This window comes from Otolemur garnettii, unplaced genomic scaffold (assembly GCF_000181295.1).
Source record: "Otolemur garnettii isolate 467f Iridium unplaced genomic scaffold, OtoGar3 scaffold00095, whole genome shotgun sequence".
In the NCBI taxonomy this organism is placed as follows: Eukaryota; Metazoa; Chordata; class Mammalia; order Primates; family Galagidae; genus Otolemur; species Otolemur garnettii.
In genome coordinates this window covers 2,583,772-2,608,014 of record NW_003852490.1, presented here as the reverse complement: position 1 = coordinate 2,608,014, position 24,243 = coordinate 2,583,772, and the positions used below count along the sequence as shown (strand labels likewise).

The window sequence follows — 24,243 nt, the reverse complement described above, 5'->3', positions numbered from 1 at the left end:
ATTTCCTCTCTTGACCTCCCCTTTCCTACCCTATGTCCTCATCATCTACCCTTAGCTACTTTTATTTCCTTCCAACATCCAACACATGGCACTGCCCACTCTGGGCCTCTCTGAACAAAAACCATTATAGGTCATCCTGCAAAGACCTGGTCTCAGTCAATAGTCTCCATAGATAAGACAAGTTAAAATTTTGATTTAAAAAGGAAAGAGAAACAAATAAAGGACACAGCAGTGACCCCAAAAGGAACAGCTGCCCTCATTATTGTTGTTACACGGGTCAGTGGACCTATAATCCAGGAATGCCATGGTTGGAAAGAACCTTATCTTCTCCAGCCACCTGCCTGGCCAGTATTTGTATCCCAGATCTCTGGGCTCTGCCAGCATTCAAATGCCTCCTGGAAAAGGATGATCCTTGCCATCCTGGGTCAGCATGTCAAAAGAGCCTTCCTAACATTGAGCTAAAACCTGTCTACCTAGAGCTGACCCTCTCTTGACCTACTTCTGGGCCTTGGATCCCTACAGAACTGGCAGCTGTCATGTCCCCTGAAGGACATTCTTTCTTCTGGCAAAACATGCCAAGTCCTTTGGCTATTTTTCTTTTGCCATGGTTTGGTCATTTGGGCCATTTTCCTCTAATCTTGCTCTGTGCATCTTTAAGCCTCTCCTCCCATGATCCCCACACTGCAAAAAGTAGCCCAAGACTGTCACCCCCCCCATTACAGTCTTTATGTGATTCCTATTGAACTTGCTGCCAGCCTACATCCTTAAAGTCATTTTCACACATGCTGTGACTCAGCCACATCAGAGAGGCAAGAGAATCGCTTGAGCCCAAGAGTTTGCAGTTGCTATGAGCTATGACACCATGGCACTCTACCAAGGGTGACAGAGTAAGACTGTGTCTCAAAAATAGAAAAACAAGTAAGGAAACGGGACCTCACAAGATTACGTTTTGTGCCCAGGGTTATAGTTACTATCTAAACCTTGTCAGTGACTTTGGTTGGTTTGGTTGCTATGATTTGGTTTCTCGGCATAAGTGTAAGACCCTGCCTGTTCCTGTTACTCCTAAACTTCATCTTGGTACTTTATCCTTATTTTGCACTGTGTTTTGGGTTCCTGATTCTGTCATTCCATGTGTATCTGCTTTCTGCCTTCATGCTGTCTGTCATAGTTGGAGACGAATGCCTTCTGTATCTTTATCTGTATCATCTGCATTTTACAAGGATGTCCAACCTTTTTTCTTTTCTGCCACACATTAGAAGAATAAGAGTTGTCTTGAGCCACACATGCTTTTTGAGATATCTGACATCATAGATAAGCAAAAAAGTCCTTAAATAATCTACATGCACAGGCTGGGAGCTGTGGCTTATGCCTATAATCCTAGCACTCTGGGAGGCTGATGCAGGTATTCAAAACCAGCCTGAGCAAGAGCGACATCCCTGTCTACTAAAAATAGAAAAACTAGCAGGCATGGTGATGCATACCTATAGTCCCAGCTACTCAGAGTTATGATGCCATGGCATTCTAGCCAGGGGCAACAAAGTGAGATTCGGTCTAAAAAAAGATCCTAGCACTCTGGGAGGCCAAGGCGGGTGGTTTGCCTGAGCTTACAAGTTCGAGAACAGCCTGAGCAAGAGCAAGATCCCGTCTCTAAAAAATAGCCAGTGGTTGTGGTGGGCACCTGTAGTCCCAGCTACTTGGGAGGCTAAGGCAAGAGAATCACTTGAGCCTAAGAGTTGAAGTTTGCTGTGAGCTATCAACCTAAAGCAACAGAGTAAGACTCCGTCAAAGAAAGAGGGAAGGGAAGGGGAAGAGAAAAAAGAAAGAAAAGAAAAAAAAAAAATAACCCACACGTGCCCTGAGAATTGAACACCCTCAAAGTCAGAGGCCACTTGGCAATTCCCTTCAGATTCTGCTCACTGAAGCCCAGATGCTGTCAGTCTCCTGAAGATCCCTGAGCCTCCAGCTTCATAACCCACTCAGAGAAGACCAGGTGGTGGTCAGGCATGATATTTGTATTTAGTTCCTGTGAACATGTTTCCTTCTCTCTTTCAGATATCCATTCTAGAATCTTTCCCTAGATAGACAGCTATACTCACATTTATTTGTGAGATCAAACTCTTCCTGGCACGGCCAGATACAAGTAACAAATGGAAGGCAGGATCCACAGAACACACCTCCCAGAAAGGATAATGAACAATTAATTTTAGCAGACAGATTAAGGAAGCCATGCCTGGGTTTCAAGGCTCCTTACCTCGTCCAGCAGGGCAAATGCAAGCTTTCTGCATTCCAACTGAACCCGGGGAGGCTGAGCAGCCACCATGATGCCAGCCTTGCTATGAAGCAGGAGGTTGGGGCAGCAGTCTCATCAGAAGAGGGGCTAGGGCTGGCCTCATATTTACATTGTATGGTTTTTGGGGGGGTGATTGGCAAGGAGTGGGGCACTGATGGTAGTTGTAGAGGCTAAATTCCCATGTAAAGCCATTTTGTGCCAACTGACCAGAAAAGCTGGGCTGATTTCCCCCCCTCTCCTTTCATGGTTCTGTTATCTGACCTTGGGTGATTAATGTGATTTCGAGATGCTTGGTTACCCATCTTTTCCACAGTGTCTCCCAGACTGTGGGAGCCTTGTGAGTCTTGGAGGAGAGGAGGAGGCTATGGGTCTGCCAAGAGTCTGTGTGACCTGGGGCTCCCACATTCCAGTCCCACCATTGTTCTGGGGCCTGCCTCAGCTGTGGCAAAGCAGTCACGGGTAGTTCTTTATACCACCTGTGAAGACGTATGGAGGTCACTACAAAAGTTTTGAAACAGACTGAGATATGGTCCATTATCTCACTTCTTTTTTTTTTTTTTGGAGACAGAGTCTCACTCTGCCACCCTTAGTAGAGTGCCGTGGCATCACAGCAACCTCACACTCTTGGGCTTAAGAGATTCTCTTGCCTCCCAAGTAGCTGGGACTACAGGCACCTGCCACAATGCCCGGCTATTATTTTGTTGTAGTTGTCATTGTTGTTTAGCCGGCTTGGGCTGGGTTCGAACATGCTACCCTCAGTGTATGTGGCTGACCCCATAACCACTGTGCTACGGGCACTGAGCTATTATCTCACTTCTAAGAAACACAGTTGACAGTGCCCTTTCCCGTTCACCTATGTGAGAAAGAAAAGCAAGGAAATCTGGCCTAGACTTTCTAGAAAATTTGAGGGATGGGTGGGAAAGTAATTTTCTCCAATAATTTGTTTTCCCTGGGGAGAATTCAATTTCCCCAGTTATAAAATGGAGCTTGTATTGGCATCTACCTGGTACACAGCACACACACTCTTTCTCTCCTTTATGACACTCTCACACTTCCTTAGCACAAAGAATAGGTATTAATTATAGCATAAATTTTTCATGCAAAAGGGACTCAAGCCAGAGATGCATGACTGGGCTTCAGAGGTTCCAGAAATATTCTGTATGTGTGTATGCATTTTACTGAACGGAGAGCTTTTATAATATTCTCAAAGGCATTTATGACTCAAAAAATTGTCTAAAAACCAAGCTGGGTGAGATGGCTCGGCCTATAAGCCGAAGTGTGATGATCCCATAAATCCCTTAAAGCCAGGAGTTCAAGACCAGGCTGTAGTGAGGCCCCTGAATCTTAAAAACCAAAAGAATGCACAGTGAGGGCGGTGCCTGTGGCTCAAAGGAGTACGGCGCCAGCCCCATATACCAGAGGTGGTGGGTTCAGACCCAACCCTGGCCAAAAACAGCAAAAAAAAAAAAAAAAATGCACAGTGGGGGCAGAAGACTTTCTTTCTTTTGCATAAAATTTCTTTCCCTCCCATCCCTCAAATTTTCTAGAGTCTATGTCAGATTTCCTTTCTTTTTTCTCTAAATATTTTTTAGTTATTATTATAAATAGTTGTGTTCAAGCTAAGGAGTATCTGGTGGGACCGTGGTTGAATTCCTGCTCTATGTGTTGGATTGTGTGAGATGGGCTGGAAAGAGGATCTTTCAGGAAGGAAGGGCCTCAGAATGAATGAATGTGGAGAATCAATGACTTTCACAGTGACCATTTGTTCCTCTTCTCAGGGAGTCAGGTACAAGTGCCAGTAGGCAGGAAAAAGAACTAGTTTAGATCATGGAAAATTTAAAGCTTTGAATTAAAATTTACCCCAGGTGAATTTTCTCAGTAAGACACCAAGAGAGTGTTCATAATCTGATGTCACAGAAAAAAGTTCCCAGGATTTCAAATTATATTCCATAGAATCCTTATTCTTGGCCGGGCATGGTGGCTCACGCCTGTAATCCTAGCACTCCAGGAGGCTGAGGTGAGTAGATTGCTTGAGCTCGGAGTTTGAGATCAGCCTGAGCAAGAGCAAGGCCTCATCTCTACTAAAAATAGAAAAACTGAGGCAAGAGGATTGCTTGAGCTCAAGAGTTGGAGGTTGCTGTGAGCTATGACACCACAGCACTGTACCCAGGGTGACAGTTTGAGACTCCATCTCAAAAAAAAGAGATTCCAAGATTTAATTTACCTTCTAACCCATATGTCTTTTGCTCAGAAAACTTAAGTAAAAGGTAGGATCCCCTAGTAAATGTGTCTTGCCTGTGCTGCAAATACGTGGATCATTACAAAAGTTTTGAGGTATGCAAAAATCAAGAAATGTAAAATCTGCATCAATGGAAACAAATGAAGCCCTCCCAGCTTCCCTGATAAGCCAGGCAAGTTGAATCTCACACAGGTAAATCCGAAAGGATTGCTGGCAACTGTGTTTCTTAGAAGTGAGATAATGGACCATAACTCAGGCTGTCTCAAAACTTTTATAGTGACCTCCATACATTTTCACAGGTGGCTGGAGCCATTCCTGGGCATGTTTACACCTGCGCCCAGTCCAGTTAGCCAATCCCAACTCATTCTTCAAGATTAGGCTCCTGTCACACCTCTGGGGAGCCTTTTTGACCCCCATGGCTGAGTCAAGTGCAGCTTCTCTTATTCCATCAGAGACTTAGGAAATGTCATTCTCATTGCATTTGTCACACTCCCCTGCAGATTGTTGGTTTTTTTTTTTTCAATCTGTCTTTTCTACTAGATTCTAGGCCAGTGGTTCTCAACCTTCCTAATGTCGCAACCCTTTAATATAGTTCCTCATGTTGTGGTGACCCCCAACCATAAAGTTATTCTTGTTGCCATTGAAAATAATTTTATGGTTGAGGGTCACCACAACATGAGGAACTGTATTAAAGGGTCATGGCATTAGGAAGGTTGAGAACCACTGTTCTAGGCTTTCTGAGGTCAGTTTAACATCTGGTACACAGAAGGTGCTCAAAATTTGGTGAACTAACAAATTTGTGTTTGTTCAACTGCAAGAATTAGTATTCTTGAGAATCACTTAGAGGCACTTCTGACTGTGTAAAAAACAGGGTTGGGGAAGTGAGGGGCATGAACCTCATCTCAGGACTTGTCAAATCAATGCTAAGACCTGAAACATCACCTCTTAGCGCACTAGCAGTATGCTAGTGACCTACTGCCATGTAACAAATGACTGCAAGACTTCATTTATTAACTCTCATTTCTGTTGCTCAGGAACACAGGGCATGTCTTATCTCTGCACATGACATCTAGGACCCCAGCTAAAAGATTAGAGGAGGGGCTGCAATCATCTGAAGGCTCATTCACTCACATATCTGGCAGCTGATGTTGGCTGTTGGTTGGGGACCTAGCAGGGTCTGTCAGCCAGAACGGCCCACACATGGCCTCTCCGAATGACTCACAGCACAGTGGCTGGGCTCCAAGGGTGAATGTCTTAAGTGGGGGGGAGGCCTGAAGCCACTTTGTATTTTATCACCTAGCCTCAGAGGGCACATGTACCACTTGTGCCCCATTCTTTTGGTTAAGGCAGTCCATTCAAGTTTAAGGGAGGAAACAGACTCCACCTCTCCATAAAGGAAAGTCTGCATCACATCGTAAGAGCATGTAGGATAGGATCTAGACTGATGTGGCCATCTTTGAAAAATGCAATCTGCCACAGCAGTCGTGGGGAAAAGGGCGAATTCCTCATAATAGAATGTGTGTGTGAATCCCTTATGTGAGATAAGAGATGAGTCAAGACAGATGGATTTCATGAAGAAAGTGAGTTTTAACTTCACTTTCAGGGTGCAGGTAATTATAACTCTGTCAAGAATGCAAATAGAAAGCGGAAGATTTAATCTTTTAGGAAAAGATCTGGAATGTTAGAAAGTCCTGTTTTCAGGGTGGTGCCTACGGCTCAGTGAGTAGGGTGCCGGCCCCATATACCAAGAGTGGAGAGTTTGAACAAAAAATAGCTGGGCATTGTGGTGGGCACTTGTAGTCCCAGCTACTCAGGAGGCTGAGGCAAGAGAATCACCTAAGCCCAAGAGCTGGAGGTTGCTGTGAGCTATGACGCCACAGTACTCTACTGAGGGCAACAAAATGAAACTCTGTCCCTAAAAAAAAAAAAAATAGGCTCGGCGCCTGTGGCTCAAGTGGCTAAGGCACCAGCCACATACACCTAAGGTGACAGGTTTGAATCCAGCGCGGGCCGCCAAACAACAATGATGGCTGCAACCAAAAAAATAGCCAGGCGTTGTGGTGGGTGTCTGTGGTCCCAGGTACTTGGGAGGCTGAGGCAGGAGACTCGCTTGAGCCCAGGAGTTAGAGGTTGCTGTGAGCTGTGATGTCACAGCACTCTACCCAGGGGGACAGCTTGAGGCTCTATCTCAAAAAAAAAGAAAAAAAATAGAAAGTCCTGTTTCCAATGATCAGATCCACTTCGTCTTATTGCAAAAAGGAGGCAGTCGTAGTCACCAGAGCCATGCCACATGAACTCTCTTTGTTGAGGTTACTATAGACCCAGTTACTTCCTCGTTCCTGGACCACTGTTGCTCCAGCACCACTCTTACTTATAATGCTAACTTTTTTCTTTTTCCACATAGTGATACCCTGACCCCTCAGCTTTATGAGATCCTTTCTTCAATGACCTTGTCCTTGCCTTCTCAGCTGCTCACTCTGGTCACAGGGTCATACCTTTCACTTTGTCATTACCTGTCACTGTCGCCTTCCAGCATCACTATTCAAGATGTCCATCTTTCAGCTCCAGTAATTCTTCAATATAACAAGAACCTAAAATCCTTTGGTCTCACTCCCTTTCCACGGCCCCTACATCTCCCCACCCTGACTGAGATCAGTCGCCCCTTTGCACATGCTCTCAATTCTCCTGCCCCCGGCTCCTTTGTATGCTCCCAGTAAACCCAAACCCTCTTAAAACTACCCTCCCCCGCTGTGACCATGCAGCTTCTGGTCTCTAGAGGCACGGAAACAACCTCCATCGGGTCCTCCAGGCTGCCTGTAGGCAGGGACAACAGACCTGCTGCCCCGTGCTGCTCCTCTGCCCGTAGCGCTGACTCTAAGTCTGCCATCTGCCATGCACTGTGACCATACCTGACAGCACAGCCAGCCAGACTTCAGGAAAACAAGAAATTCTCTTTAGAAAACAGCTCTTTCCTGCCCACACCCTGGCTATGTGCAGGCTTCAAAACTAAAGCCTGATGATGTGACCTCCTCTCTGAGGGCACCCTTTCCATTTCCGCTTCATTTTCTGTACACTCAGCATTGCGGAGAGCTCCAATTTGACATCCTTCTCTATTCTTAGAACCAAAGCACAAACTCTTATATGCACATGAACCAAAGTTAGAAAAACTTGCATGTTCGTTTTCCACATTCTTAGTGAGAAGCATCAGTAATGCCTGAGGATTTGGGGGTGAAGGGGCCTGTGGCCAAGTTGGACAGAGTGAGGTAGAACGTGCCTGAAGGGACGCCTGGAGACCTTGACAGAGTGGAGATGTGTCACTGCAGGCAAGTCCCTAGCTGCCTGGCTGTCAGACTCCTCTTCCTCACACCGAGGGAACTGGATGAGGTCATTCCTAAGCTCCTTTCTAGATCATTTGTTCTTTGTCACGGTTGCCTGTGTTTTTTCTGCCTTTTCTTTTTTTTCTTTTTTGGAGACACTTTACTGCCCTTGGTAGAGTGCTATGGCATCACAGCTCACAGCAACCTACAATTCCTGGGCTTAGGTGATTCTCTTGCCTCAGCCTCCCGAGTAGCTGGGACCACAGGCCGGGCCAGGTTCAAACCCACCACTCTCGGTATATGGGGCTGGCGCCCTACTCCCTGAGCCACAGGTGCCGCCCCATTCATTAGTTTTTCAATTAAGTAAAGGCTCTGCTTCAAGCTGGGGGGGACAGAGAGAAATAGGGCATAATTTTTGCCTTTGGGGAACCCACATTCCTTATAGACAAAGAGCCTGATATATGTGAAAGTTGGTTATACGAATTGAGTCGTTCTTGTCATACCTAGCTAACTCAGAGTTGATAGACCAGACAGAAAGAGCACTTGGGGCACATTGTGCCTCCTCCAGTTCTGAATGTTCTGCAAGGCCAGCTGCAAACAACCTGCTGTAACTAACCTTAAGACCAGCTTCACCACATAACTGCTGAACAGCCTACCCTGAGGAGGTAAGACTAGTTTTACCTACCACGGTCACTTACCAATCAGAGTTTACCAGTTCCCAAAAGCGTCTCTAATGTCAATGAGCTTTCTTTCAAAATAATATGTAACATTTCTCTTTCTAATAAAACTCTCAACTTTCTCTTTGTTCTTTGGACATACCAGAGACCAGCTGGTCTGTTGTGTAAGCCCAAAATTGCAATTCTGTGATTCCCAAATAAAACATTCCATTTAGAGATTTGTCTGTATATTTTATTGTGACTTTGACATTATCAGAGCCATATGCCATAATGTGATGGGTGTTTTGAGAAAAGTCTGTTCCTAAGCACAATGGGAAGAACAGAAAAGGGGATTGTTCTAGCTATGAAGCCTTCTCAGAGGAAATTATATTAGAGAATGTTTCTAGATGATCAGTTCGGCTTTGCCAGAGTGTGGCGGGAGTGCCACACACAGAAAGGGCCCAAATCCACATTTTCCATATACCTTCCCAATAAGTGCCTGAGGGGGGTGTGTAAACACACGAGGCTGGAAAAGATAGATTAGAGCAGGGGTCCTCAAACTTTTTAAACAGGGGGCCAGTTCACTGTCCCTCAGACTGTTGGAGGGCTGGACTGCGGGCCCCGGGACGAGCCTGCTGCTGAGCAGGACAGGTAGCAGTGGCAAAAACACCCGGCGGGCCGGATAAATGTCCTCAGCGGGCTGCATGTGGCCCATGGGCTGTAGTTTGAGGATGCCTGGATTAGAGCCACCTTCTCTCTCTTTTCCTTCTCATTTAGCAAAAATATGATTTTAGAATTATGCCAAGTTTTTCATTTCAGATCAGGGCTTCTCTGTCATCCTTGAAGTCTCACCCTCTCTAGCCTCTGCTCTGGTTAGACATGCTGTCCTGAAATTTGGCCATTTTATTTATGCCATCCTTCTGATGATGTTCAAGCATATCACTTATCAAATATTTCCATATATTTCCAAATAATAGCAGCTTCTTTTTACAGAGACAAAAACTGAAGCAAACATCAATTTGTGGATGGCTCAATATCCAGGAAACATTCAATATGCCCTGTGTCTTTGTTTCATGAAAATTTCATGGCTTTCTTTATTCCCTAAGGTCTTCTACTTACAGTCATACTTTAATGGAAATAATTATTTGGAACAGTCATATTAGAACGGTCGTAAGGGTTAGATTTTGAGTCAAGTATGGCTTTAAGGAAGAATTAAATATTGTGGACATCGTGTAACATTAGAAAAGAAAGCGTAAGTTTCCACTCAGAATATGGGCTGGTAAGATTAAAATCTTCCTGAGCCCATGAGAATAGCTGCTTCTTTTTCCCAATCTAATTGTTTCATAAAGAATTATTGTTGCCTCTTAAAAAGTCTGTCTGCGGGGTGGTTTATCCACACAAACTTCACAGGACAAAAGCACTTAGGTGGGTCATTACCAGCCAGGATTTGGCCTAGGCTTTAGAGACCCCAAAAATTCAACCATTAATTCTCCAGAACTGATCAGTGTTTGAAGGATCGGTTGTAAAGCAGCCTGTTTCTGTTGTGTCTCTAGCACCATCTACTGGGAAACCAAGGTGCCTTACCTTCAGTTGACAAAGCGTCCGAAAATCAGGTAGCAAAGAGGAAGAAGAGGGGAGAAAGAAGCTCAGAGCAGATTTTGTCTAAGAAAAAGAGGTTTAAGTATATGATACTGACTTGCTAAATACAATGACATGTAAGCACTAAAGCAGAAATGTGAGCTTTCTAAATTATCAGAAATATATTCATATACAAGCAAATAGAGACTACATAGAAACAAACATTTTATGCAAAAACTATGTCATAAACACAGAAAGCATACGATAAAGTATGACAGAACTAAGAACAATTACAACCTATGTATACATGCTATATTAATGTCATTAAATGCCCATATTAAAGTCTCAAAGATCGAGTCCCAACCTAAAACCTAATAGAATGCTGTGTACAAACCAAGTGACTCAGAAAGGTTGAAAATATAAGAAAGCAAAAGCCAACCAGTTGGGTACAAATGTACACTCAGAATAAATAAGATTTGGGGCTCAGTGCCCGTAGCACAGTGGTTATGGCACATACACAGCCACATACACAGAGCGTGGTGGGTTTGAACCCAGCCCCGGCCAGCTAAACAATAAAGACAACTGCAACAAAAAATAGCCAGGCATTGTGGCAGGCGCCTGTAGTCCCAGCTACTTGGGAGGCTGAGGCAAGAGAAGTGCTTTAGCCCAAGAGTTTGAGGTTGCTGTGAGCTGTGATGTCATAGCACTCTACCCAGGGTGATAGCTTGAGGCTCTGTCTCAAAAAAAAAAAAAAAAAGAAAATACTAAGGTGGGATGGGCGGCGCCTGCGGCTCAGTGGCTAGGTCACTGGGCCCATATACTGAAGGTGGCAGGTTGGAACCTGGCCCCTGGCCAAACTGCAACAACAACTAAAATAGCTGGGTGTTGTGGCAGGTGCCTATAGTCCCAGCTACTCAGGAGGCTGAGGCAAGAGAATTGCCTAAGCCCAGGAGTTAGAGGTTGCTGTAAGTTGTGACAGCATAGCACTCTACCGAGGGTGACAAAGTGAGACTCTGTCTCTAAAAATAAAAAGTACCAAGGCAGGTGCAGGCTGCTAAATTTGTGTGTGGGTGAGTGTACCTTTTGATCCTTGGATACCTTTGTAGTATCTTTGGAAGGCATGTGGGGAACCAAGATGAGGGAAATTCTTTCATATATAGTATTCTGTACTTTTTCATGTTAATTTGATTGCATATGGAAATAAATATTACCTGTCCAAAACAATTTTTTTAAAAAAGAAGAACAAGGGTGGTGCCTGTGGCTCAGTGAGTAGGGCGCCAGCCCCATATACCAAGGATGGTGGGTTCGAACCCGGCCCTGGCCAAACTGCAACAAAAAAATAGCCGGGCATTGTGGCGAGCACCTGTAGTCCCATCTACTCAGGAGGCTGAGGCAAGAGAATCACCTAAGCCCAAGAGCTGGAGGTTGCTGTGAGCTGTGTACCAAGGGTGATACAGGAAGACTCTATCTTTACAAAAAAAAAAAATCAAGAACAACAACCAGGGCAAAGGAAATAATAGATGTTTTATAAGGACGTTTTCAAAAAGAATGTTACTTAATTTTTCCTAAAGCTGACGCTAGTTGAAAGAGCAAGGATTTTTTCATTCTGTGCTTCCCAAATTCCCCTGGTTGAACAGTGGACACCCAGACACCAGAGGGTCTGGCCTGGGCCTCAATGTTTCTCTTGGGTGTTTTGTCCCAGACACCCCTAACCCTAAAGCTCTAGTAAATTCAGGACCCCAGTCTTCACATTGCAAAAAAACTACATTTCCCAACAATAGCTCTGAGTTTAATAAAATGATGTCCCCTTTTGCTCAGATAGATTTGTGCTTCCTCTTAGCATTTAGAAACCCACAAAAGCAGAACCAAGCCATGCGTGGGGGCTCACACCAACCTGAGCAAGAATGAGACCCCGTCTCTACTAAAATAGAAAAAACTAGCCGGTTGTCGTGGCAGGCACTTGTCATCTAAACTGCTCGGTCTCACTTGAGCCCAGGAGTTTGAGGTTTCTGTGACCTGTGACTTCACAGCACTCTGGCCTCAGGTAACAGAGTGAGACTATGTCTCAAAAAAAAAAGATTGCACTGTGAGCCTCAGCTCAGCCACTGTGATTTCACCCATGAAATCTCCCTAGTGTGCCACCCCTAGGCCAGCCCAGTCACTGGGCTGTCTTTCTTTTTCCTTACAGCTGTCCCTACTGGAGTGGTCTTCACACTCTGTGGTTACGCACTGCTTACATGTGGCTTCCCCGTTAGACTATAAGGAGCTCATAGGCAGTTCCTGTGTCTCGGTCAGCTACAGGGTATTGCTGGCTATCAAAGTGCCTGCACACAGTAGGTGTTTAATAAATATTGATAGAGCCAAAAAGTGACTGGGTGAATGGTCTCTCACCCATTGCTCTGACACTGATACACTCTGAGAACATACTCTAGCCGGAGGAAGGGACAGCGCCTTAAAGGAATGGCTTGCTCTGTGGCCTGAACACTGTTGGGTTTTTGTTTTTTTTTTAACCTGTCTCCCTGGTGTCACAGCTCACAGCAACCTCAAACTCTTGGGCTCAAGTGAATTCTCTTGTCTCGGCCTCCTGAGTAACTGGGACTATAGGTACCTGCCAGAACACCCGGCTATTTTTTAGAGACGGGGTCTTGCTCTCGCTCAGGCTGGTCTCAAACTCCTGAGCTCAGGCGATCCACCTGCCTCAGCCTCCCAGAGTGCTAGGATTACAGGCGTGAGCCACTGCACCCAGGCTTGTCTAGGCTTTCTTAACTGACCGAAACCCAAAATATTTCTGTCCCCTCTTTGAACTGGTTAGGCCTAGCATCCAGGGAAGAACAGAACTGAAAGTTAGGGGGGTGGTGCCTGTGGCTCAGTGAGTAGGGTGTCAGCCCCATATACTGAGAGTGGTGAGTTCAAACCCAGCCCCAGCCAAACTGCAACAACAAAAAATAAGTAAATAAATAAAGTTTAAAAAAAAAAAAAGAAAGTTAGGAAGATAATAAAAGATGATAAAGCAAAGTAGCTCTGTTTCCAGAAGGATATAAAACTCATAGCCTCTGGGCAAATGTGTGGAGAGGACTGTCTTGAGAAATTATCTCTTCCTTGAATCTCTAGTTGGAATGACTCACAAAATCGTCTTAATTCCTCATTTTCACCCTCAAAGCCCTGATCACTTGTTTAGTGGTTTTAGTAGAAGATGTGCCAAACAATATTTTTATGTATTTCACCAACTCTAAGATGCCACCAATTATAAAGTTTGCCATTATTTTACATACCATGAAGAAAGAAAAACCTCTGCCAGTTAAATCATGACATGATTTCAGAGATTTTAAAATATGAACATGTGTGTCTTATAAGTATACTAATAGAATTATACAATTGAGTATATTGACATCATGTTATTATTTAATAATATCAAGTTATGTGTGCTCCAGTTCCCTGTTCTTTTACATGACCAGTTTGGACCAGATGAATTTTGAGAACTTCTGGTCCTGACACCTTGAGTTTCACTATGAAGGGTTGTTCTTAACTAGGCATTGGTTGTTTGGTGACCACTAAGTCAGGAGTTCTGTCCAGGTTGCTTTTATGTTTTGTCCTTTAAGAGTTGAGGGTCCCCACACTGCAATGTCCCACCTATCACATCAAGAGTCTCCAGGATAGGCTCGGTGCCTGTGGCTCAAGCGGCTAAGGCGTCAGCCACATACACCTAAGGTGGCGAGTTCGAATTCCCAGCCCGGGCCCGCCAAACAACAATGATGGCTGCAACCAAAAAATGGCCAGGCGTTGTGGTGGGCGCCTGTAGTCCCAGCTACTTGGGAGGCTGAGGCAGGAGACTCGCTTGAGCCCAGGAGTTGGAGGTTGCTGTGGGCGTGATGCCATGGCACTCTACCCAGGGGGATAGCTTGAGGCTCTGTCTCAAAAAAAAAAAGAGTCTCTAGGATAGGGCTCAGGGCCGGGGCTCAAGTGGCTAAGGCACTAGCCATGTACACCTGAGCTGGCGGGTTCGAATCCAGCCCGGGCCCGCCAAACAACAATGATGGCTGCAACCAAAAAATAGCGGGGCGTTGTAAGTCTCCAGGATAGCCCACCTTGATGAGACCAAATATACTGCACTTGAAGCCTGAGGGATTTAGCTTATACACAAGAAAGAAGCAGTGTTTGCTAGATTCTGATTCTTCCAGGAATCGCTCCTGGAGACCCAAAGATTTCATTCCAAGTATTCAATCTCAGTTGGCACGTAGTGGCATGATCCTCTATCCCAAGATGCCCTGGCCTGTCCCAGTTAACGCCTTTGATCCAGTGTTCTAATAACTCCTGCTGCAGTTTGAGTCTGTCTACAGGCTGATAGGAGGAAGTAGTTGGTGGTTGCCAATGTTCCTTTACCTAACAATGGCCTCAAATTGTTTAAGAATCACTAATCTCAGGACTCTTAGTGTCTGGTTAGCCATGCAGGCTGCTAATCCTGGTTATGAGTTTGGGGATATTTCAACACTGAAGCAAGAAATGTCAGTAAGGATTGAGTGATTAGGATGAGGTCACCTAGTGGAAATTAGGTATGACTTTCACACTTGAAGGACTCTAAATGTTTGCATTTTCTAATGAAGGCAGTCTAACAATTCCTTCTCTTCCTTAGGAGCCAGTCTCCAATCCCTTTTACAAACAAAAGTGAAGCCTGGGAGGGTTGAACTAGTGGATCTTTAGGATGCTATATAGAAAGCTTTGATTTGGGTCTTTATCACATTCGTTTTCTGCCTCGTCCCACCAGGAGAAGTTGCTCCAGTGCAAGGAACTGCCTTTGACCTGAGAAAGCCAGTGGAGCTTGGAAAACACCTGCAAGCCTTCCACCTCAATGGTTTTGACCACAATTTCTGTCTGAAGAGATCTAAAGAAAAGCATTTTTGTGCAAGGTCTGGTATTTTTCACTTCCTGCGTTTGTAGAGAGTTTTTCCTTTGGCCAAATTAATATCATTTACTAAGGCACAGAGACCAAGTACCACATTCTGTGCTATGTTGCCAAAAACTGGTCTTGAACTCCTGGGCTCAAGCGAGCCTTCCATGCTGGGATTCCAGGTGCAGGTCATAACGTATGACCTTTGCCTGTTCTTTAAGGCCCATTTCCTTTATTAGCCCTAACTTTTCTGGAGGAAGGACGTCACCTCTGCCTTCATTGTGCTTCCAGGGCCCTTTGTACCTTTCTCAATTTGTGATTTATGTCCTGCTGCTCCCATGGCAAGCTGGAGGCTGAGCTTTTCCTGCAGCACTCAGCACCTTCAACCTTGTTTGATAGACATGTGTGCATGCTCTCTCTTTCTCACTGAATTGCCAATTTCTCTGCCTCTACCTGGACACCTAATGTCATGCTAGGCACTAGCAAATGCTCAATAAATGGCTGTAGAATGAATTGATTTTTTTTTTTTTTTTTGGCCTGGGCTGGGTTTGAACCCGCCACCTCTGGCATATGAGGCCAGTACCCTACTCCTTTGAGTCACAGGCACCACCCTGAATTAATTTTTTTTTTTGAAACAGTGTCTCAAGCTGTTGCCCTAGACAGAGTGCCATGTTGTCATAGCTCACAGCAACCTCCAACTCTTGGGCTCAAGAGATCCTCTTGCCTCAGTTTTTCTACTTTTAGTAGAGACAGGGTCTCAATTTTTGCTAAGGCTGGTCTCAAACCCATGAGCTCAAGCAATCCACCCACCTTGGCCTCCCAGAGGGCTAGGATTACAGGCATGAGCCACCGCGCCCGGCCTAAAACAGAATGAGTGGATTTTAAATTAAGCAGAGAAAATGGTTCAGCCCCTAATAGAGACTTCAAGTAGAATTCCCAAACCCTTCTCTGCCTTGGAACCCCAGCACCAAGGCTCCAGTGCTGTTCCTCTCCCTGCTGCCTCCACCTGAGGAAGCCCTCCTGCCTTCTCCCACTTAACCAAATTCTGGCCTTCCTCCTCCCAAGCCTTTTTCCCTGAACCTTGCAGTTGATTGCACGGTAAGGATGTTTTAATATTTTGTGCATGTGTTGCCTCTCAGTGAGACGGAAAGATCCAGCAGAGATTTTCCATCATGGTCTCTCATCTTCTGCTCCTTACATCTTGTCCCTGCTCAGTGGTCTGGTTCTCACCTCAAAGCTTCCTCCCAGGCCAGGCATGGTGGCTCGGCCTGTCATCCTGGCACTCAAGAAGGCTGAGGTGGGAGATTGGCTTGAGCTCAGGAGTCGGAGACCAACCTGAGCAAAGTGAGACCCCATCTCTACTAAAAATAGAAAAATTTAGAAAAATCAGCTGGGCATTGTGGCAGGTACCTATAATCCCATCTACTCAGGAGGCTGAAGTAGGAGGATTACTTAAACCCAGAAGTTTGAGTTGCTATGAGGTAGGCTGAGGCCATGGCACTCTAGCCTAGACAATAGAGTGAGTCTCCAAAAAATAAGGTAAGACTCGGTGCCTATAGCTCAGTGACTAGGGCACCAGCCACATACACCAAGGCTGGCGGGTTCGAGCCCAGCCCGGAGGCCTGCTAAACAACAATGACAACTGCAACAGAAAAATATCTCGGCGTTGTGGTAGGCACCTGTAATCCCAGCTACTCAGGAGGCTGAGGCAAGAGAATCGCTTAAGCCCAAGAGTTTGAGGTTGCTATGAGTTGTGACACCACGGCACTCTACGAAGGGCAATAGCTTGAGACTCTATCTCAAAAAAAAAAAAAAGAGGCAAAATATTTCCTCCCAGCTTTTCTGCCTGGACTCACATGTGGTTTGTCTTTGTCCCCAGAGTGTATCATGCTGGAAGCGGGCGAGTGCTAGAAGTGTACACCACCCAGCCCGGGGTCCAGTTTTACACGGGCAACTTCCTGGATGGCACACTGAAGGGCAAGGGTGGAGCCACCTATCCCAAGCACTCAGGGTTCTGCCTGGAGACTCAGAACTGGCCTGATGCAGTCAATCAGGTAAAGCCACAGGCTGACTTGTCAGACTGGTGTTGTCAAGGTCATTCTGTATGATGGAGGTCATGACACGCAAGTCACATATGATTCAAAAGTCCATGTTTGTTCTCTTCTCCAAGTCATGATAAACACAGAAAACCCATGGTCAGGTTACTGGCGTGACATTTACATGCCAGTTAGCTTTTTTTTAGGAAAAAGCTCAAATGTGTGCCTATAAAGCCTTTAATGTTTCTCCTTATCAAAACCTTCTCATTTTTTGCACCCACACTTTTAAGCTGATCCTCCATATTTTTTCTTCCTATTTTCTTTTATAACTTTCTTTTCTAGCTATTACCTAGAACAACGTCCCGAAAAGTGCCAGCTACCAGCCCATGGTGAGCTCACACCTTGCACCAGAATGTAAATGAACATGTTGCCAGGCACATAATCCTGGAACTATGGAAGGCTGAAGCAGGTGGGCTGCCTGAGCTCAGGAGTTCGAGACCAGCCTGAGCAAGAATGAAACCCCATCTCTACTAAAAATAGAAAAATTAGCTGGGCATTGTGGCAAGGGCCTGAAGTCCCAGCTACTTGGGAAGCTGAGGTAAGAGGATGGGTCACACCCAGGAGTTTGAGGTTGTTGTGAGCTATGATGCCGTGGCACTCTACCCAGGGCTATAGAGTGACACTGTCTCAAAATTTTAAAAAAGAAGATAGCATAACTTTCTCAAAAAGAAAAACAACAACAACAAAAAATGCTACTTACCTCATCAAGCCCTTTTTTTTTTTTTGGAACAGTCTCTCTTTGTTGCCCTTGGTAGAGTGCCATGGTGTCATCGCTCACAGCAACCTTCCACTCTTGGGCTTAAGCAATTCTCTTGCTTCAGCTTCCCAAGTAGCTGGGACTATAGGGGCCCATCACAATGCCTGGCTATTTTTAGAGACAGGGTCTTGCTCTTGTTCAGTCTGGTCTCAAAGTCATGAGCTCAGGCAATCCACCCTCAGCCTCCCAGAGTGCTAGGATTATAGGTGTAAGCCACTATGCCTGGCCTAAGCACATCTTACTTTGATGTGTGCTTGGTGATATAGCTTTTCATTATAGTTCAAGTTCTTTATCTCACTGCAAACCAATATTAAACATGGCACCAGCCTAGACACCAGTCCAGAAGCACACCTGGAATGGGAGATGGTGCAGCCTGGGCCGGCAGGGTGTAACCTGTGTTGTTTTCTCCTTCACAGCCCCATTTCCCTGGTGTGCTCCTGAGGCCTGGTGAAGAGTACAGCCACACCACCTGGTTCAAGTTTTTGGTGGCTTGAGGTGTGAAGATACGATCTGCCCCAGGGCTGGGCTCATAGCCTGTCTCTTGTCCAGAGATGAAGTGAAGATTTAGAAGCTTTGCAAGTGATCCTATAGATTAGAATCATGCAAATGGTAGTTGTCATGATAATCAGTCTGAACATTGATTTCCTTTCCCAGTGACTGGCTCCATGCAATGTCTGCAGGCTGTCTAATGTCTAGCTCTGTTCTCTGTTCAGTTCAGAGGGCACATGAACCCAACCACCAACATCATCAACTAAGCTCTGACCCTAGCCCAACAATAGTGCCGGGGACTTTCATGCTACTGGTAGCTCCATCTCTCCATCTCTCCACTCTGCCTTTTTCAAATTTCCCCTTCCTTTCTTTGATACTACTCTCATTCCTTTTCTGGGTTTTTTTTTTTTGCAGTTTTTGGCCAGGGCTGGGTTGGAACCCGCCACCTCCGGCATATGGGGCCAGCGCCCTACCCCTTTGAACCACAGGTGCCGCCCCTTTTTTGTTTTATTCTCCTCTCTTTCAAACCACCATACTCTTGTGTAGTGCTATAGAGTTTTCAGTGGTTTGGTGAGCACTGTAGACAGACCTCCCTGCCTCTAAGGTACTACGTGATTGATAAATGAGGAAGCTAAGGCCTAAAGAGATTAAAGGACCCACCACAGGGTAATAAATAAAAACTTCAGCCAGGCCAGATGCAGTGGCTCACACCTGGTACAAGCTAGCACTCTGAGAGGCCGAGGGGGGATCCCTTGATCTCAGGAGTTTGACACCAGTGGAGCAAGAGTGAGACCCCGTCTCCACTAAAAATAGAAAATTTAGCTAAGCATCATGGCAGGCACCTGTAGTCCCAGCTACTCAGGAAGCTGAGGCAGGAGGATCACTTGAACCCAGGAGTTTGAGGTTACTATGAGCTAGCTGGGTTGCTGACAGTCGTCTGGGCAATAGAGTGAGACTTTAAAAAAAAAAAAAATGTTTTTAGGCTCAGCACCCGTAGCACAGTGGTTATAGTGCTAGCCATATACACCAACATTGGAGGGTTTGAACCCCACCTGGGCCAGCTAACCAACAATGACAACTGCAACAAAAAATAGCTGGGTATTGTGGCGGGCGCCTGTAGTCCTAGGTACTTGGGAGGCTGAGGCAAGAGAATCGCTTGAGCCCGAGAATTTGAGGTTGCTGTGAGCTGGGACGCTGTAGCACTCTACCAAGGGTGACATAGTGAAACTCTATCTTAAAAAAAAAAAAAAAAAAATTTTTTTTTTTTTAGCCAAGACTTGAGTCCAGGTCATGAATATTCAAATCCCCTTCTTTGCCTCTACCTCAGTCAGCTAGAGTATTCCCAGGGTCATGAGGGGGTGAGGGTGTGCCAAGCAGAGTCTGAGCCTTGCTCTATTAGACCCAGTCTTGCATCTCATATTCACTGTTATAGGAAGCATTAGGCAGAGTTGAACTGTCTTTTAGTCTTAGAGCTAGTATGACAAAGTGAAAATCAAAGCATCCAAAAGGAATCTGACATTGAAATTCTCTGCCTTTCTGAGAAAGCCCAGCCAAGGCATAAGAAGGCAGGCGTGGGAGGACACAGGTCAGGAGCTATGTTAGTGCAAGGAGACTGAGCAGAGGTCATGTTGTGCGGACCAGGCTAAGGCTCTTCTTTTCCTGGAAAATCAAATCATCAGTGACGCATTTGGGTTGATGATTTTTAAAGAAATATATTTCATACTAGTATATGCTTCAGACATGAAATAAAACCCAAATCTGCCTCTTCAGAAGACTCCAGTTCCTTTATACATCTTTAAGTCTACCACGCATGTACCTTTGGGAAGTGGACTAAGTGCATGCTCTGTTCTGGATTCTACTTGCTCTCCAACAGGTTCCCTAGAGGAAATTTTCCTAGATGTGAGCTACCTAACCGGCAGCCTATTGAGCTTTCTGTACTGCCTCTTTCTTTGCCACCAATACTAAACCAAAGATTTTGTTTATTTGTAAATTTACTGAGTCCCTATTGTGGACACAGTCCTCTGCTGGGTCTTTTAAGTGAGTCAAGAGGTAATTTAAGGCTTGGTGCAGTGGCTCACACTTATGATCCTAGCACTTTGGGAGGCTGAGGCAGGAGGACTGCTTGAGCCCAAGAGTTTGAGGTTGCAGTGAACTGTGATGATACCACTGCACTCTAGCCCAGGCAACAGACCAGTGCCCTCTTCCCAAAAAAAGAGGTAATGTATAAGGGTGTGCTCTTCGCTGGGCTGCCCATCAGGTGGTACATTCTCAGCTGTCTCCTCCCTGGTGAGTAAGATGCTGTCTGCAGGTCTCTCCATTCCAAAGTTACCTATGTTACATTAGCCAAGAGGCCTCAGAGATGAATTGCTAAGCTGACTGCAACTCATCTACCAGTTTAATTGTTCAATGCAGGGTTATCATCTTCCAGGTGCCAGCAATCATTTAAGAAACCCCAGAGGAGGCTCGGCGCCTATAGCTCAACCGGCTAAGGCGCCAGCCACGTACACCTAAGGTGGCAGGTTCGAATCCCCAGCCCGGACCCGCCAAACAACAATGACGGCTGCAACCAAAAAATAGCCGGGCGTTGTGGCGGGCGCCTGTGGTCCCAGCTACTTGGGAGGCGGAGGCAGGAGACTCGCTTGAGCCCAGGAGTTGGAGGTTGCTGTGAGCTGTAATGCCACAGCACTCTACCCAGGGGGACAGCTTGAGGCTCTGTCTCAAAAAAAAAAAAGAAACCCCAGAGGAAAAAGAAGAAAGAAATAATATTTTCTTATTCACCAGTGTATGGCCCCTGGTTCCTCTCTACTTTATGACTGAAAATCACAGAAGTCTTGACCACTCTGTAACCCAGCCAACTGTAAGCTTTTCCCAACAGGCTGGAACCCAAGCTGGGGCCTGAACATTGCCAGGTGCTGATTAAAGGTAATGTAGGTTGTTGCCCAAAGCACCACAATAAACTGTCCCCAGCCCTGAGCCAAATTCCTTAAACTCTCATATAAACTCCACACTCTGACCCCCTTGCTGCAAACATTCCTGCGTAGAACACACCTTTATTCTTTTCTTTTTTTTTTGGAGACAGAGTCTCAAGCTGTTCCCCTGGGTAGAATGCCATGGCGTCACAGCTCACAGCAACCTCCAACTCTTGGGGCTTAAGTGATTCCCGTGTCTCAGCCTCCCAAGTAGCTAGGACTACAGGCACCTGCTACAATGCCTGGCTATTTTTTAGTTGTAGCTGTCATTGTTTTGGCAGGCTCAGTATTGAACCCGCCAGCTCAGGTGTATGTGGCTGGCACCCTAGCTGCTGAGCTATAAGCACTAAGCCAAACACACCTTTTTTCTTGCTGCCCATCACAAGGATGCCACAGCACTCTGTAAGTTCCCCTATTAAGTGCTTTGGACTGATCACCCTCAAGTTAGTGCTTCTTTCTCTAGAATCTCAACCAGCGAATATGGTCCTTATGGGAACTCTCCTGACACTGCTTTTGGGGTGATTTCAGCTGTTGGTTCAGCAGGTCCAAACAACAAGGAAACATAACAATTACCAATTCATTCTCAGTGTAATAGACTCTAGTTTTGAGAATACTTTTAATAGCCAAATATCTTCTTTTCCTCTGTTCTAAAAGAGAGTTGTTTTTATGGGCAGCACCTGTGGCTCAAAGGAGTAGGGCACTGGCCCCATATGCCAGAGGTAGTGAGTTCAAACCTAGCCCTGGCCAAAAACTGCAAAAAAGAGAGTTGTTTTTATCATAAGCCGAGTCCACAGTAGCCCAAGTAAGGAGAGTCACCTAAGGAGCAGCTGAAATAAATTACTGCTCTTTTAATTATGTTTATAAAAGAAAGCACAAAGGCTAAATTTGTCAAACCATAAATCTGAGGAAGGGGAAAATTTAGAACATTTCATTTTGGGGGGCAGCAACCAATCTATCCTTTTTGTGACACACACACACGAGAACTATGCTTGAGAAAAGACCTCTGTAATTATGAGACACACAGAGCGTGACAGCATGTGAGCATAATTATGGGATCTTATAAAATCCCTGAAGACCTTAGAAAGAAATAAAATTTTATAAAGTAAGACATAATATTAAGATACTTGCACAAGCAATGCTATAAAGACTACAATGTCATACTGTGGGGGCTGAACTCTTGTGACCATTTGGTGACCAATGACAGTCTAATCTAGGAATACTAAAGAAAGTTTAGTGTCATTAAGTGGTAGCTTATGAAAAGTAGAACATGAAAAAAATACAGTACTACCAGCAGAGGGCGGGAGGGACACACAGCATGTGCCTGGTCCCTGGCCAGTTCCCGGTATCACTCTTAACCATTTTAAACAATTGGATCACCAGTTGGCAAGGGGACTATTTGGATAGTTTGGACAGGAGTGAAATCCTTTTCCAATTAAGGCATCTATCTTCCCTTCTAAGGTCTAATTTCTCCAATGCAGTTACGCAGATCATAATTAAAGTCTCAGATGCTTTGGGCAGCACTTCCAGCTGGAGTCAAGCATGAAAGTCAGCAAAACCTCTCCTCACAAAGGGAATTATAATGCTGAAATAAATGGACAAAACAGTAATTTTGGTGTTCTGGAAACTGGGAGCACATTCCAATCTGAGACATGTCTATGTCTGAAAAACTGCCAAACTCCGGTAGGAACAGTGGGAATCTGTAGTGTTCTTGCTGAGGATGTTCCATTCTCCTCACTCCTCCAACTCAGTCACTACGAAGGTTCTGCTGGGGCCAAGACAGAACATGAGGACAATAGCACAGCATCTATAGCTCAGTGGGTAGGGCGCCAGCTTCATACACCAGAGCTGGCAGGTTCAAACCCAGCCTGGGCTTGCCAAACAATAATGACAACTGCAACCAAAAAATAGCTGGGGTTTGTGGTGGGCACCTGTAGCCCCAGCTACTGGGAGGCTAAGGCAAGAGAATCGCTTAAGCCCAAGAGTTGGAGGTTGCTGTGAGCTATGACACCACAGCATTATACTGAGGGCAACATAATGAGACTCTGTCTCAAAACAAACAAAAAGAGAACATGAGGACAAGCAAACTGCTGTGGTGGGGGTGGGGGAGTTGCTTTATTTGGAATGGCAAGTGACAGCCATGCAGCATCATCGATATAAGTGATGATCTTGGTGGTGTGTGAGCAGGGAGGGCCTACAGCTCTGCTAGGCGGAGGTCACAGAGCAGCAGAGTTTTGGCTGATTGGAGGCTGCATACATGCATACTAGAGACCAGAGAGAGTCCAAGCTGTTCACATAGTCCTGGCCAACTCAGAACAGACATAGAAAACAACACAGTGGCAAATGTAAACCCAACCATATCAATAACTCTATCCAATGTAGATGGTTTAAATACTCCAAAAGGCAGTTTGACAATTTAAAAGCAAGGTCCAACAACTATATGCAGTCTACTGAAATTTACCTTCCAAGACACAACTTACAAGTAAACTGATGGAAAAGATACCCCATAAAAACAGTAATCGTAAGAGAGCTGGATTGGCTGTACTAATATCAGATAAAATAGACTTTCAATAATACTGCTAGACTGCTGGCTGTGGTGGCTCATGCCTCTAATCCTAACACTTTGGGAGGACAACATGGGTGGATTGCTTGAGTTCAGGAGTTCGAGACTAGCCTGAGCAAGAGCCAGACCCTGTCTCTAAAAATATCCAGGCATTATGGCAGGCACCTGTACTCCCAGCTACTCAGCAGGTTGCACTCAAGAGTTTGAGGTTGGGCTCGGTGCCTGTGGCTCAATCGGCTAAGGTGCCAGCCACATACACCTAAGGTGGCAGGTTCGAATCCCCAGCCCGGGCCCGCCAGACAACAATGATGGCTGCAACCAAAAAATGGCCGGCGCTGTGGCGGGCGCCTGTAGTCCCAGCTACTTGGGAGGCTGAGGCAGGAGACTCGCTTGAGCCCAGGAGTTGG

At 45.5% G+C, this 24,243-nt stretch overlaps 1 protein-coding gene across 1 annotated transcript in view; it reads left to right on the top strand.

Moving 5' to 3' along the window:
- GALM (galactose mutarotase) overlaps positions 1–18,440 on the top strand; it is a 69,235-nt gene extending 50,795 nt beyond the window's left edge. Inside the window, exons 5-7 of the mRNA XM_003795675.2 lie at positions 14,843–14,984; positions 16,845–17,019; positions 18,235–18,440. Of these exons, the coding sequence (XP_003795723.1) occupies positions 14,843–14,984; positions 16,845–17,019; positions 18,235–18,312 (395 nt within the window). The 3' untranslated portion in view covers positions 18,313–18,440. The remainder of the gene's footprint in view (positions 1–14,842; positions 14,985–16,844; positions 17,020–18,234) is intronic.
- The last annotated feature ends 5,803 nt before the right edge of the window (positions 18,441–24,243 follow it).